This window comes from Drosophila grimshawi, unplaced genomic scaffold (assembly GCF_018153295.1).
Source record: "Drosophila grimshawi isolate 15287-2541.00 unplaced genomic scaffold, ASM1815329v1 contig_44, whole genome shotgun sequence".
Lineage (NCBI taxonomy): Eukaryota > Metazoa > Arthropoda > Insecta > Diptera > Drosophilidae > Drosophila > Drosophila grimshawi.
In genome coordinates, this window is record NW_025063240.1 from 22,806,040 (window position 1) to 22,820,793 (window position 14,754).

The following is a 14,754-nucleotide window of genomic DNA, read 5'->3' on the forward strand; positions in this document are numbered from 1 at the left end:
TTCGCTTTTTTTTGGTTTTCTTTTTTTTTTTGGTTTTGCTGGGTTTTTGTTTTTAGTATTCTGCATGTAGCTATCCAAGTTGTTATTGTTGTCAAAATCGAGACTAATAATGCTATCAGCTATCAGTTAGGATTAAATTAGTAGGTTTTTTTTCGAAATTTTACCATTTTATACATATTTACAAGATTTTAGTTTAGGGTTTTAGCTTTTATCTTCTCATTTTTTCTTTTTTATCTTTTTTCTTATTTTTGTTGAAGCTCGTTGCCCAAAGAAAGTTTGCTTTTGACTTAGGAGCTATATTTTAGAGGCGTCTTTAGTTTAGCTGTAGTAGAACAACCAAAAAGATTATTATGAATAATGCTGTGGAATATATACACCAAATGTAGAAGGAGGAGGAGGCTGAGGAGGCGGTGGAGGAGGAGCAACCAGCAACCTGCTCAACCCTGACGCAATAGGAGCAACAGCAACGAGCCGAGTGCCACCAGACTGAGCAGTGTCTGTTGTCGATTGGAGGCACCACCGGCTGCACCATTGATGAGCAGATCCTGACCCACATTGCTGCGCACATCCATCAGATCACGGGAGAGGGGCAGCTCGGTGGGATCGCTCAGCTCATCGTGGCACGGCAACATCTCCGGCTTGAGTATGAAGAGTCGCGCATTAATCGAGTTCTTAGTGGCATCCAGTGAATCACCACCGGCTGACAGATGCACATCCACATCGACATCATTACGAGCCAGCGGAGCACCACTCGAACTGGAGTACGAGCTCTGCTTGTGTAGATTAAGATTATCGTCCATGTCCAGACCCAAACCCAGACCCAGTCCAGCCACATGTCCACCGCCACCACCCGTTGTCTCATCATAGTAATCATAGCGTTTCTGGTTCTGTCCCGCAACTGCTGCCACACCCAGCGCCTCTCGACGCTCTCGCAGCTTCGACTCCACAACATTATGCTCGGTGAACTGACGTTGACCCCGCAGTGCCTGGCGAGATTTGCTCGAATGTTTCTTGATGCTGCTGCCCAGTTCATCGAGATTGGCATAGTTGACGCTGTTGCCAATGCCGCCCATGCTGGCGCTATTGCTGCCAATCGCCGTGAAGCCACCAATGTTCAGTATGTCCAGGATGTGCGATGGAACCGGATCGATGAAATGTGACAATTTTGGTTCGTGCAGTGTGCAAATGAAATCCTCCAACGAATCCCGCAGTTGCAAATGACGTGTGCGATTTTTCAATTCAAAGATCCATTGTAGACGACAGTCGCAAATGAATTTGTTGTCTGCAGCACAAAGAGAGAGTGGGAGAAAGAGAAAAAGAGAGAGAGAGAGAGATGAGTATATATATATATAGCAAGGAGTGCGAGAAAATAGAATTGACAGCTTTGGACAGTCCAGACACAAAATTGGTAAGTGTGTGCGGGCTGCCCTGAAATTGCTTTTGTCAAGTTGTTGACCCACCCAACCAGCAAAGCCGAAAATTGAATATACTGCAATTCGATATGAACTTTGATGAAAAAATTGTGTTTTTATATTGAAATTTAATATTAAGCTAGAGATAAAACTAATGATAAATATCTTATGCAAATCGGTTAAGTTTTGATAGAGCTATATAATATTAATAAAGTTATGGTTAGGGGAAGTTTGGATACGTCCCTAGAAGCACACTTTGAGAGTAGAATTTTAATATGATTCGACACAGAATCGTATTCTCAACTTTAGATGTAGTAGTGGTAAGTTTACTTGTATGGGTTAGAAGAGTCATTTCCAACCCACATCTTTAAGAAGTCGACCATTAATACTCCCCAAGGATATGTATACCAAATGTGCTCCGTTAAGTATTCTGCCAAGCGTTACATACTTGGAGGTAAAGTCAAAACATCCCTGAGGCAGATTAGAGACAGCCAGCTCCTCACTTCAGTTGCTGCCTATTGTGTGCCAGACCAGGTGAGACAGGGCCAGACAGACAGGAGACAGGAGCAGAAGGAGGAGCACGAGGCGAATTTGGACTCAGGTTAGTTGAATTTCGTCTGGCATCAGGTTAAGTGGCCACAGCGTGCTGCAACAATTGGCTGTCATTTGCTGGCCATGGCGCACGACTTGAATCGGAAGTGGACTCGGATCGGATATATCTTTTTTTGGGCCAAGCCCAAAGCCAGGCCAGTTTCGTTTTAAATGATTTGAACGTTAAGTCTGACTGCTTTCAAATTGCTGTCGTTGACAACGCTGTGCAAGTTAAACGCCTAACATTTCCAATTTAGACGATGCTGCACCCTGGTGAGGCATGTGGAGTTGCAGCTGCAACAGCTTCAGCCAGATTTTGACTGCGTCTGTCTGTTCCTCTGCCTGCTGCCTACCTGCTGTCAATTATTTTGTGTCCACGCGTGGCCCCCTCGGGGGCAAAGTCTGCGACTTCGAATCGATTGTCATTGATTCGCAGCAATTTGTTGTTAGCCTCAAATTGAGCGCATGAAAGTCAAACTTACTCATTGAAGCGTCGAACTAAATTGTCGGCCTGATTAAAGTGTGTCTGCATAAATATGTAACACACAAGTTTCAATTAGTTGTCTGCTCCTCTGTCTGTCTATCCGTCTCTCTATTATGGGTTGTAGCTAGTTAATGCCCTGGTAAATCTCTCGAGTGTAATTAGGCTCGGTACGCTGGCACAGTTTTGCACAGTTTGTCAACATGCATATAATTAGCATAAATGTTACAAACAAAATATTGACTCTTTGACTGGTACACACACACACACACACATACTCACACAAAGGCACGGCTCCAAGGACTCTATTGTCTGCGCAGTGAATCACAACTACTACAATTGATCCAACAACGACAACAACAATATAATTTGTGACATATATTTTGTGGCAGAAGACCCAGGCAAGCCACAAAAGAAAAAAAAACCAACTTGCAACGACTACAAAAGAAAACTTTCGTTGCGCAAATAGTTTAGCAAATTACTCAAGAGAAGTCCAAAATTCTAACATATATTTCCTCATATGTGAAAAGCATGCAAAATGCATAAATAAAGTTGAATATGCAAAAAGCTGGCGACTCTGGCAACTTGGCAACATTTAGCAAGCAAATTACAACAAAATTAACATGATAATGAACTAACCCAACAAAGAGTTAGCGCGGAGGGGTAGGTTTGGGGCAAGTGAAGGTAGGCGAGGGAGGGGTTGGGGGGAGGAGGGGAGAGGGAAGGGGAGCTAGCTGAAAACTGGCAGCTGTTTTCAGCTGACCAAATGACAATGACTTGCCAGACATGCAAAAGCACAAAGCACGACCAAAAAATAAAGGGAACGAACAGTAGGCACTAGTAGAGAGCGCCCAATTGAGAGATACCCTGTTAAATAAATAAAATACAATAAATATATAACATAAATAAATTGAGATATCTTATATACAACAAAATATATGTAATACACATGAAATCAATAAAATAATCAAAAGATACAAAATAAAATAGAATAAATGAAATGAATAAAATAAATAAAACATACAAAAGAATAAATGAAATAGGTAAAATATAATTTTACTTAGAACTTAAAGTCTCTAGTTCAGATTGAATCTGATATTTGCCTGATTACATAGACAGATAGACAGACATATCTCATATCTTGCCTGATCTGGAATATATATACTTTATAAGGTCTTAGGTGCTTCCTTCCTACATTATTCTACTTTCTAACAACTTGATTAAACCCATTCTGCCGTTTTTAATTTACTCAGGGTATTAAAATACATAGTGTATATCTGAGTATGTGCGAGAGGTTACACACACACATACCGCACACACACCTACACACATAGTAGATAGTCATGTGACTGGCTTAATGTGCAGCCAAAAACTGTTCATGTGTGGGTGCATAAAATACTTTTATATTTTTAATGATACTTGGCCAAAGCGGTAGGAAGTGTTTTGGTCTGCTGCACACACTCTACACACACACACACCCACCTCATTTTGCTAGCAACGAACTTTGGCTTTATCTGTAGGACATCCCTCCTGTTCCCCTCCTCATGCTTCTTCTACTGCTAGTTTTGGCTGCTGGCTTTGCCGCTGTTGCTAAACTAGACGACTTTCAACTGTCTGTGCCCCTTTGCCGCCTGCCACATGACGTTGCATGTTTTTTTATTTCTACTTTCTACAGTCGGAAACGTTTTTACGGTTAGCAAAGGACATTTACATACACACACTAGCACACACACGCAATATGAGTCATGCATATGCGTCTCTCTGTGTGTACATTAAATTTTATTATTGTCATTTTCATAGCGTTGTCCAAGCTGACCCCCCAACTACCACTCCCCCCTTCCCCCTCTACCCGCTGCCCCCTAACAAGCTTCAAGTGACTGGCTGTTTGCATAAGTTTACATGTGTGTGTTGTGTGTGTGGGTGTGTGTTCCCTTTGCCAACAGGCAACTAGCCAAATTAGACTCAACTGAAGTTTGTTTGGTCAGTTTTAATGCAAATATGTGCCCCTTGCACCCCTCTACCTCCTTTACCCATCCACCGCTGTACGTCCTTTTCTTGTCTATTTTATGTGGCAGGTCAAGTGTCGCAACATATTCATAATAAGTTGTCATTTGCATTTGCTGCAGCAGCAGCTATTCAAAAAGTTGCCTTAATAGTCAACGCAGACTGTCAACTGAAATCTGGGTTCAGTGAAAAATAAGGAGAATAATTGCAAAATAATTTAGGGTTTGTATGTATTTCAAAACCTTTTTTAAATAAAGAAGTGTTTCCCCATTAAAGGAAATAAATTGATAAAACAAAACAATTAATTTTAATTGAGGAGAACTTTTGAAACAGTTTTATTTAAGACGATTGAATTTTTAGCGTCTTAAAAATTTGTGAAGGGCTTCCATATTAAATAAAATAAATAATGAAAGAATCAATTAATTTTAATTAAAGTGACTTAAACCTACATTTTAATTTTACATATAATAATATAATAACTTAATTGCATTTTCATTTAGTGGCACGTACTCCAACTCTTAAGTATATTGTTGAATAATGAATTTGATATAAATACAAAATTTAAATAAAAGTAAAAGAAAACAATTAATTTTCATTAAAGTGAGTTTAGTTGCGCTAAGGCTCCCCCTCGCTCAACACTCAAACCAAGGCCCTTGCAAATCGACGTGTTTAGCTTTAATGGGAAAGAGGATAGGGGCTAAACGGGAAGAGGGTGGAGGGAGTGGGTAGAGGGTAGTGGGTAGAGGGGAGCGGAGGTGTTTGTCATACATCAAGTTGTGCTCCCTAAATGCCGTTTCATTAGCTGGGTTCGCATCCCAGCGGCATAAAAAGAAAAACATTTATTTTAAATTTAATACACTACAGCACACACCAATACACACACCCACATACACACCCACACACACACACACACCGTTACACACGCACAATGGAACAAAGGAAAAGGAAGAGTCTGCTACTTTAATTGGTTGATGGGTGGCACGCACTTTCTACTTTCTACTTTCTGCTGCCTGCGTTTCCTTTTTTTTCGAGGCAGCTGCTGCTGCTTTTGGCGCTGCTCCTGGCCACAAGGTATTAACCCACGACCCCGTCTCTTTTTTTCCTGATTCGTATTTTTGCTTTGAAAGAAAACGAGACGTGGGTTTTTTCTTATTTCAAATATCAACACGGGCGCCAAAAGTTATTTTTTTTTTAGTCGCCCCCCTCGCCCCACAAATCAGTGCAGATGCTGGCCTAGTTACCGCCTTTGTTGCTGACCGGATACCGACTCCTGGCTCCTGGCTTGTGGCTCGTGGCTGGGGCGCCACACAATGAAGAATGCCACAACCGCCAACGCAGCTTTGTTTGAAATCAGCTCATTTTTAGCTGGCTGCTCGTTTAGATGTGGCAAAAAGGGGCAAGTGCGGCCCGTGGAGGCAACTGCACTCAGCAAAAAACATTGCTCTACATATAGTAAATTGCCAAGGGCTTATCTCCACTTTATATTCAGAAAGTCAATTTCTTAAATTAATGTGTCCATTTTAAAACCAGGACTTGCATTTATACAATTTCGAAAATAAATAAAATTCTTATTTATTTTTGTTATATTCATTTGAAAAATTACAATCTTTCGGTGATTACTTGTTTTTTTTTCAAAAATTGGATTTTGCATTTCTACTTTTAAGAAATGGGTTTCTTAATAATAGAAGATATTTCTAATAAATTGAAAAAATCGCCATTTTTTATTTGGATTGTTGAAATATAAGAAATTGAATTCCTAATTCTTCACAAAAATGTAGGACAACTTTTTTCTGACTGTAAGGCCACTCGTTTGGCTGTGGTATAAGGGGCAAGTGCGGCTGGAGCAACACTGGGTAACTTGGCGCTCGTTTGTGGTACGGTTTGGGAGCCCGCTTAGGCCACCAGGGGAGAGTACGCACCGTTAGCAACTTGCTCCTACATTTTTCTCTCTGTATATGCATATATATATGTATATATGTGTGTGTGTGTTTTTGCCCTTTGCTCTCTGGAGAGTTTTATCATTTTTTATTGCGCTGCTCGAGAGCGCTATGTATGCAAATGAAGTCGAAAGTTTCGCTTTGTATATTGTAATAGTTGGCCTCGTAGTTACGGCCAGTTGGGAGCACCAACATTGAACAAAAAGAAGAAGAAGAAGAAGCAGGAGCAGAATTGGCAGCAGAGGAAATAGCAGCAACAACCATTCACCCAGAATCACTCAACCTTTTCCTTTCTCCCTTTCCCAGTAAGAACAATATTGTCATAGTGCTGCTAGATTTCAGCTTATGCAATCTAGTCAAAGATGATGCTTCAATTTCAATGATGCATCATTCATCAAGAATCATCCGAAATTAATTAGTTAGGGCATAGAGCGGTCGGTGTTTTTTGTGCCCCCTTTTTTTAGACAGCTTTCTTGCAGCCTTCACTTTTATTTTAAAGCGCCTTCGTTTTTTTTAATGAGCTTCTGGAGTGTTTTTCTTTTACTTTTTATTTTTTTTTTTTGTTTAGCTTCTTTTTTTGGCTTGTTATTTTTGTGCGTGATTTCGCAATGAAGGAGCAGAAGCGGAGAAAGCAGAAGCAGCAGAATATGATGATATTTAATTTGTTGGAAGCGGAGCAGCATTTACTTGCTTGCCTTGCCGTCCTTTTCAGCGTCCTGCAACTTTACACAATTTATTCAAAATCAAATGGGTTTTTTCATTTTTATTTGCCACGAAATCCCCCCTCTCCCAACCTGACACCGACCCCCTTGCTGCTGCTGCTCCTGTTGATGCTGCTGTGTGAAGCCATTCAAAGCCATTTCAATGGCCGTCGCTTTTCTCGCCAATTTTCTTTATGTTGTAGTTGGGGTCAGTTTTTTTTAAGGGGTGGAGAGGGGGTGTGCTACCCCCAGAGACAGAGAGTGGCATATGGGAAGAGGGGAGAGAGGGGCAAACAGAGAGACTGCTCATTGAATGTTTTTATTACGCCAAATGAATGCGAGGCTCCTGCACGAACTGGACCCTAGTTACAATGCTTGTTATACCCTGAACCCCGCTCAAAAAATGGGAGAAAAGGGTGTAATGAAGTTGTGCAGAGGTATGCAACAGACAAGAGGAAGCACTAAGTATATAGATTACTCATCAGCAGAATGATAAGTTTCGTCTGTCTATATGAATAAGCAGATATTATAATTTGAAAGAAGGTTTTCGTTTAGCAGCAAATGCAACTCAAGTTTATTTAATTTTAACGATAACTGGAACCATTTCACGTATATCGATTCAGATTGATTGTCATTAGCAATAAAATATACATTTGTGAAGATATAGACTTACAGTTGAAATATAATAACAAAGAACAACAGTAAAAGTTTACTTCAGATCGACTAAGAAACACAGATTTTATAAACTACATATTAAACAGGGTATCTCCAAGTCAAGACTTATTTGTACTCCAACTTATAGTTGGTTTGATTCTTTTTCACCCACGAGAAAGCCATAAAATTATATCACTTGTACAGATTTGCACAGAGTTCTTCTTCTGCTGCTTCAATTTCCAGTTTTTTCTTTTAGTTGTAATTTTAATAACATTTTATGTGCAAAATATACTTTTTCCTTCTTTAAATTGTATACGAAAAACTTCCGCTTGGTAAAATTGAGTGAGAAAAAAAGAACGTAATAAATAAATCGAGAGCAAACGAAAAAAAGAAGAAATCGGCGACTTTCAATCAGCAAACAATTACAGTTTATTTCTTTCATATCAAATTATTTTTGGCAATCGAGCGTGAAGTCAAATAAGCAAACGGAGATCAAACATTCGACAGACGGACGGACAGCCAGACACTGCTGCAAGGATGTCGCCCCCAGGAAACTGCCACCATACCGTGCCTCAGACTGGCAAAAGGGAAAGTCATTGCAGGCGATTTAACAACTACGCTCGAGGATAAATATTTTATGAAATCGCATAAACAAATCAAAGACGAATCACAGATGAAAAAAAAAAGAAAAACACACATAATAAGAATAGAAAAATCACTTTCCAAAAGCAAATCAAATCGTTGAGTGGAGGGCAGAAAAAAAGAAAACCAAAAAGGGGGCGTAGCAAAAAATGGGGGCAGTAAAAATCAAGAACGCCGATCAAATATGACCACTCAACCGCGTTAAAGTACACACACACACACTCATCAATATTAGCCCTTCGGCTAAGCATTAAGTTTGCCTTTGCCAAAATATTTGCACAACTGAAGGGGGAGTCGGGCTTGGCAAAGAGGGTGTTTGTTTTTGTTGTATGCTAAAATCGTATAAAAAATACAGACAACTATATTGCAACAGCTATAATAATAAGAAGCAAATAAACAACCCCTCTGATATGTGGCAGACAGCGCAACATGTTGAACAACCCCCACCCAACCCTTAAACTTATCCAATTCGCTGCTTAATGTTTCGCCAAAATAGCCTACGCATCATCATCCACACAAGTCCCCCCTGCCGCTGCCCCTGCCGCTGCCCCTGCCGCTGCCCCTGCCACTGGACATCTTCAAAAGACCCACTTAATATCTATGTTTTTTATTGTGCTCTTATTGAATTGTATTTAATAAAATATATACATGGCGAGGGTTGTTCGAAGCAACAACAGAAATTGTGTAAATAAATCATGAGTTTTATGTTATGGCGCTGCGATTTTTGGCAAGTCACTTGTTAACTGGGCTTAAAGTGCCGGAGTCCATTAAGCAGTTAAATTGAAAAACACGTTAATATATCAAATGGGGACTGACATAAATTGTGCACTCAAATAAGCCACTGATCGGTATATACATATATTGCAACTGCCAATTGCAATGCCATCCATCAATGCCAACACTTCCACATCCGCAACTTGACACTCATATATGGACGATATATCTATATATATATATAAACGATATATATATATATTTATATATATAAAGCACGTTTTGTAAATTGAAATTATAACATGTTGTACAGTTTACTGAGCGTTCTGTATGCTTATTTATGGCCAGCTGCACTGCAAAACTAATCGATTTTGTGGGTGGTTGAGAAGAGTTATGCGTAAATATATATTTTATGGCATGCAGCAATAAGTTGTCCCAAAATATCTCTCTGTATATATATATCAATATATCTATAGATGCATTCAATTAAATGTGCTTTGGCCAGCTGCAATTTATGTTTCACTAGTTTTGGTCTAATGAGTTTTTGGCCAGTTTACAGCAATGAGCAAATTTCGTTTCAATGTGTCAAATGACCAATGCCACTTGCATACCAATGCCAAATGTTGCTAATACCCAATTAATGGCAGTGTGCATGACTAGCAGATACACTTTTAAATAGAAAGCAAGCTTTGCTGAGCTTACTTTGCTCAGATTGGTTAATAAAAATGGTGTTTTTAACCGATCGTAATAAAACTTTAATTGTCGATCTATAAGTTGTTTATACATAGATAGATATGTAGTTAGTAAATACTGTTAGCTATAGAAATGGTGAGAATGACGTAAATGTTGTTAAATCAACTTGGATTTTGATGAACAAGAATATAAATATTATATATATTTTATTATTATTTACTGTTTGGGTTCGAGGTTGCTTCATGCTCTCTATTATATAAGTTTTGCACAAAATATTGCCATTTTTAATGATGGCAAATTGAGGTAAAACGCTCCAAAGGCAATAATAACAACATTAACATTAACATTTGAATTGACATTAACATTAACCTCAACCTTAACAGCAGCAGCAGTAGTAGTGAACCATAATCAAAGGCGTCTGACGCAAAAACCGCAGGCGACACATCAACAACAGCCAATTCAGCAGGGAGTCCTCTCACACTGTCTGTGCATATATTAAGATAGATTACCACACACACACACACACTCACACATACATACAAACACACACTGAATGACAGCAAAAAGTGAAGCTGGCAAGTGTTTCAAATTTAGCTATTGGCTCTTTCACACGGTTGGAAAATTAACGCGTCTAATGCAATGTCTTTGCCAGCAATGTGCCGCATAAATTATAAGCCCTGTCCTGATTACCATATTTTCTTGCAAAACACCACCCGCAACCCCACACCTCCCACTCACTCCACTTTATCCCCACTAAAAAGCAGCTGTAAAGTTTCGTCACGCGCCTGAAACTATGCAGCGGTTTTCACGCTAACCAATTGAAACCAGCTAAGCGGATAACCGTCTGGATTGCTGTTGTTGTTGTTTTTGTTGTTGCTTTAGCTACTGCTTCTGATGATTATAATAAATTTAAGTAATAAAGCGCGTTAATGTTTAGCCATCAGTTAAGGCCGTTTGTGACAAAGGCAAAACGCCAAAGGGCTTAAATCTTGGGCCATAGTTGAGGCGTAGTTGTTGGCTTCCAAGTAATTTGGCCGAGGCTTTAAACGTCAAGCGGCGGATAAATCACAAGAATGGGCGTTGCTAAGTTGCTTTTCAAGAGCCACACAATTGCCATTAATACCCTGTTAGAGCAGAGCATTACGCCAGCAAGGTGTATCAGTGAGTAGTCGAAGTAGGAAAAGTAAAGGTAACAAAAGGTATCAGCAACTATCTAAATTCATATGCAAGTCTTGTGTTTGTGAAAGACTTGATTACAGGGTATCTGCTAGTCGAGCACTCCTCGCGTGAATTTGAAGCCGTGTTCGAAACGTAAATAAATTTGAGCCTTTTTCTATACACACATTAAACTCAATGTCTGGGAATGTCTGCTTAAAAGGGGCACTTGAAAGTTTTATGAAACGGAAATCGTGTCAATACCATTCAGTTGAAATCACAATCAGAGCGTCTCAAGTTTTGACATAACGATATTAATTAATTTCAAACGATTTGAAAATGTGTCACAAGAGAACGAGAGAGAGAGAGGCGGGATTGAGTGAGGGGAGGTAGGCTTGCTACAAAATTGATGAGCGCGGTGTAACATGTTATAAAATATGCAGCAGCTTGTGATGCGAGGTGAAATTTAACATACACTCAAACACACTCACACCCACAGTTGGGGTGAAAGTTGGCCGCAAGGCGTACAAAAGTTTGCCACCATTAAACAATAAAAACTCATTAATAATATGCATTTAAGTTTTAATTGAACTACTTAATGTGTGGCATTGGCAGGCAAGCTGGAAGAGGGGGAGAGGAAGGGGGCGGCGGTATTCTACAAAAAAAGATATGTCATTGTATTGTTCGTCTGCTTGTTTTTGCCACTGGGCCCTGTGGGGCAACATGAAAGCAAATTGTTGTATGCCCCCATTATTTACATGGAAAATTGCAGCTGTTTGTTTTTTTTATGGTTGCAGTTTGAGTTTTTACTCAATTGAATTAAATTGTTTTTCTTTTTTTAAGCTGCATAGAAAAGGTACGTAATTAAAACGATGCTGCTGATGCTGCTGCTGCAGCAGACAATTAAATGCATGCCACAAACAGATACCAAACAGGTCACTGTTCACTGGCAAATACCCGGACTGTTAACTGAACGATGGGCTCTCTGTATGTTTTTTATGGCGATAACAGACAGTCTTTAAGTTTATAATAGTAAGTGTGGGTTGTGAGTTTAATTACTAAAAGATGACTAGCAGGAAGATAATGACTAGTGGCAGAGTTCTCAAGTTTTAAAATTTGAGACGATTTTACTGCAGAACGAGTAGTAGTCTATGTATGTCTATGACGGTAGCGGAAGCATCACTAAAAGTATTCAATGAAGTAGAAGAAGTTTCATTTGAGATAGTTGGTGTAGCTGTATAGGGAGTAAAAGTAGTGGAATGAGTTGCAAAAAGTAGTAGAAATAGTAGTAGTAGAACGAGTAGTAGAACTAGTTGCAGTGGTAGTTATAGTAGTAGTAGAAATTAAACTAGTAGTAGACATAGTAATAGAAAAGTATAGTAGAGGTATTAGTAGAAGTAAGTAAGTAGAAACAAATGTGTTAGACTAATTAGTAATAGTAGTAGAATAGAATTAGTGGTAGAGTCGAAGTCGCAGTACTATTAGAAGGATAAATAGTAAAAGTGGCTGTATTTTTATTAGTAGTAGTAAAACAATTTGGAGGAAGGAGTCCAAGGACAAAAGTGATTTATGCAGATTGCAAATGGAACGAATAAAACTGAGCCTAAACCTAAAAATACTACTTACGCATGCACAACATGTGTGGTAGTGTGTGTGTGTGTAAATATATAAATGTTATTTTGCTGATCAAATCGTATTAGTGCATGTGTGTACGCATATGTCTGTCGCTCAGTGTTGAGCCATAGATTTATTGAGAGCAATTCAGCAGGATTTGCTAGTCAGGATCTGGGATCTGTTGACGCTGTTGAAATTGACGCTGACGTTCACGTTGAAGTTGAACAGTTTACTTTGACTTTGGCTATCGAAAGTCAATTTGGGGTGCGTGTCACATGCTCATTTGTCCAGTTTATGACCCAAACATCATTTGTACATGGACCATGAAGCGGACAACAAACGCCTTTAATGCCTTTCAATAAATTCCCGCTTCCGGCCGTAATAGTCTCTGTGTGTGTGTGTGGCTAATACCTGTTTATTGTTGTGTTCCTGCTGTTGTTGAACAAATGCAATTTTAAGCTGCTGACTGCTGAGTGAAGCCAATAATATAAAGCGTAGTTAACCGAAATTAGCCATTGGGGCAATAAATGACTATTTGGCCAAGAAATGAGGCATATCTAATGGGGAATGCAACAATCTAATTTTATGCTTTTCAAACTACAACAAATACCAACAATTTTATCAACTGGAAAACGACTTGCTTGCAGCGAGCATAATAAAAACTATTTTTTTTAACATAATAATCAAATTGCATTTTTTGCAGCTGTCGCAAACAGAAGCTGAGAGTGTTTTTTATGACCTGCAAAAGGGTGTGATGAAAGACAGCAGGTAGCATCTCGGTACTATAGTTTATATATGTATATATGAGTTTATATATATTATTTTTTATCCGCTGAGAGATGAACTATATCCATTTGTATAAGCACGCTGATTTTAGCGACTTGAAAAGCTGGGGACTTTTAATTTGCAATAAAAATTCTATCGATACAGTTTAGTATACATCGATATAAATCGATTTTCGATTATATATCTAGACATAGTAATAATCAACTGCAAATATATCAACAAGATTAGCCAGTCTGCCACATAATTAACAGAGTATCTCTCAGGCGACCGCTCTCTACCAGAACTTGCTCTTTTTATTTTGGCACAGGCATTGCAAAAAATCTGTGAGAAATCCTATTTATATTTCGAAACAATAACCATTCAATTCGAGCTAACGATTCGGAGCCCAGGCCCAAACTAAACTGGACTGAACGTAACGAACCAATTGAGCCGGACACGGACACGGACACAGACCCTTGGGGAGATGATAGAAAGGGGGAGGGTGGGGAGGATTTGGGGGTGTGCGAGTGCGAGTGTTGTCGCATTTATTACCAGTGTTGCTGATGTTTGCCAAATATGTGCAAAAAAAAACTCACATTTTAGCTTTAAAGTGAAAGCATTTCCAATGGTCGTAGGTCCTGGCCACAGGCGCGACGACACAAACAAAACGTGCCCCGCATACAAATAAACAAGGATCAGTACAGAGCAGGGGGTGAAGTGGTGTATATATGTGTGTGTCTGCTGTGTGTGTTGTGTATGTGTTGTGCGACGAGCGTCGGAATTGAAACAAATGCCACAGCACTTGGCGTGCCTATAAATTTTTTACAAAATACGTGGCCATAGGTGCAGCTGTGGTGATGCCAAAGCTTTAGAATTGTCCTGGCCATGGTCACTGTACAAACAATACACACACACGCACACTCGCACACACACATGGAAACTCGCACACACAGCATGGTTCTTCAAAAGGACAAAACCCTAGCATTGTTTTTGTGCCAGACATCAAATGGCATTTAAATGCAGGCAGCATGTGTTTTAAAACTTTGCTACGCCTACAACCTCGAAGGGAGGTAGGGAATGTTGTGGGGGATATAGAATGGGGAGAGACGGTGGAGGGGAAGGGGGGGGGGAGTGGCAGGCAGTTGAAAGCTGCTTGGTTGCATTTCACCTTTAGCTGCTCTTCAGCTAGCCAATTTCGCCTGCCCATTTTCCATTTCTAATTAGCCATTCTGCAGCAGCTTCAGCAACTGTTGAGTGTGAAACATGTTTGTTGCATGCCTCATACACCCAATAACTTGCTACTCACTCATATTTAAGACTAAAGAAATATATTTCTTTTTGGAATGCTAAGAATACACTGCTCGCCAGAGCTATGAAGCTGGCCACCTTGT

The 14,754-nt window shown here is 39.6% G+C and overlaps 1 protein-coding gene across 3 annotated transcripts in view; it reads right to left on the minus strand.

The window, feature by feature from the left end:
• Positions 1 to 203: 203 nt before the first annotated feature.
• The window catches only part of LOC6558962 (connectin), a 120,241-nt gene continuing 105,690 nt past the window's right edge, over positions 204 to 14,754 (minus strand). For all 3 annotated transcript variants that reach the window (XM_032742716.2, XM_032742715.1, XM_001983193.2), the window contains one exon: positions 204 to 1,282. In XM_032742716.2, coding sequence (XP_032598607.1) covers positions 438 to 1,282 — 845 coding nt within the window. In that variant the 3' untranslated portion in view covers positions 204 to 437. The remainder of the gene's footprint in view (positions 1,283 to 14,754) is intronic.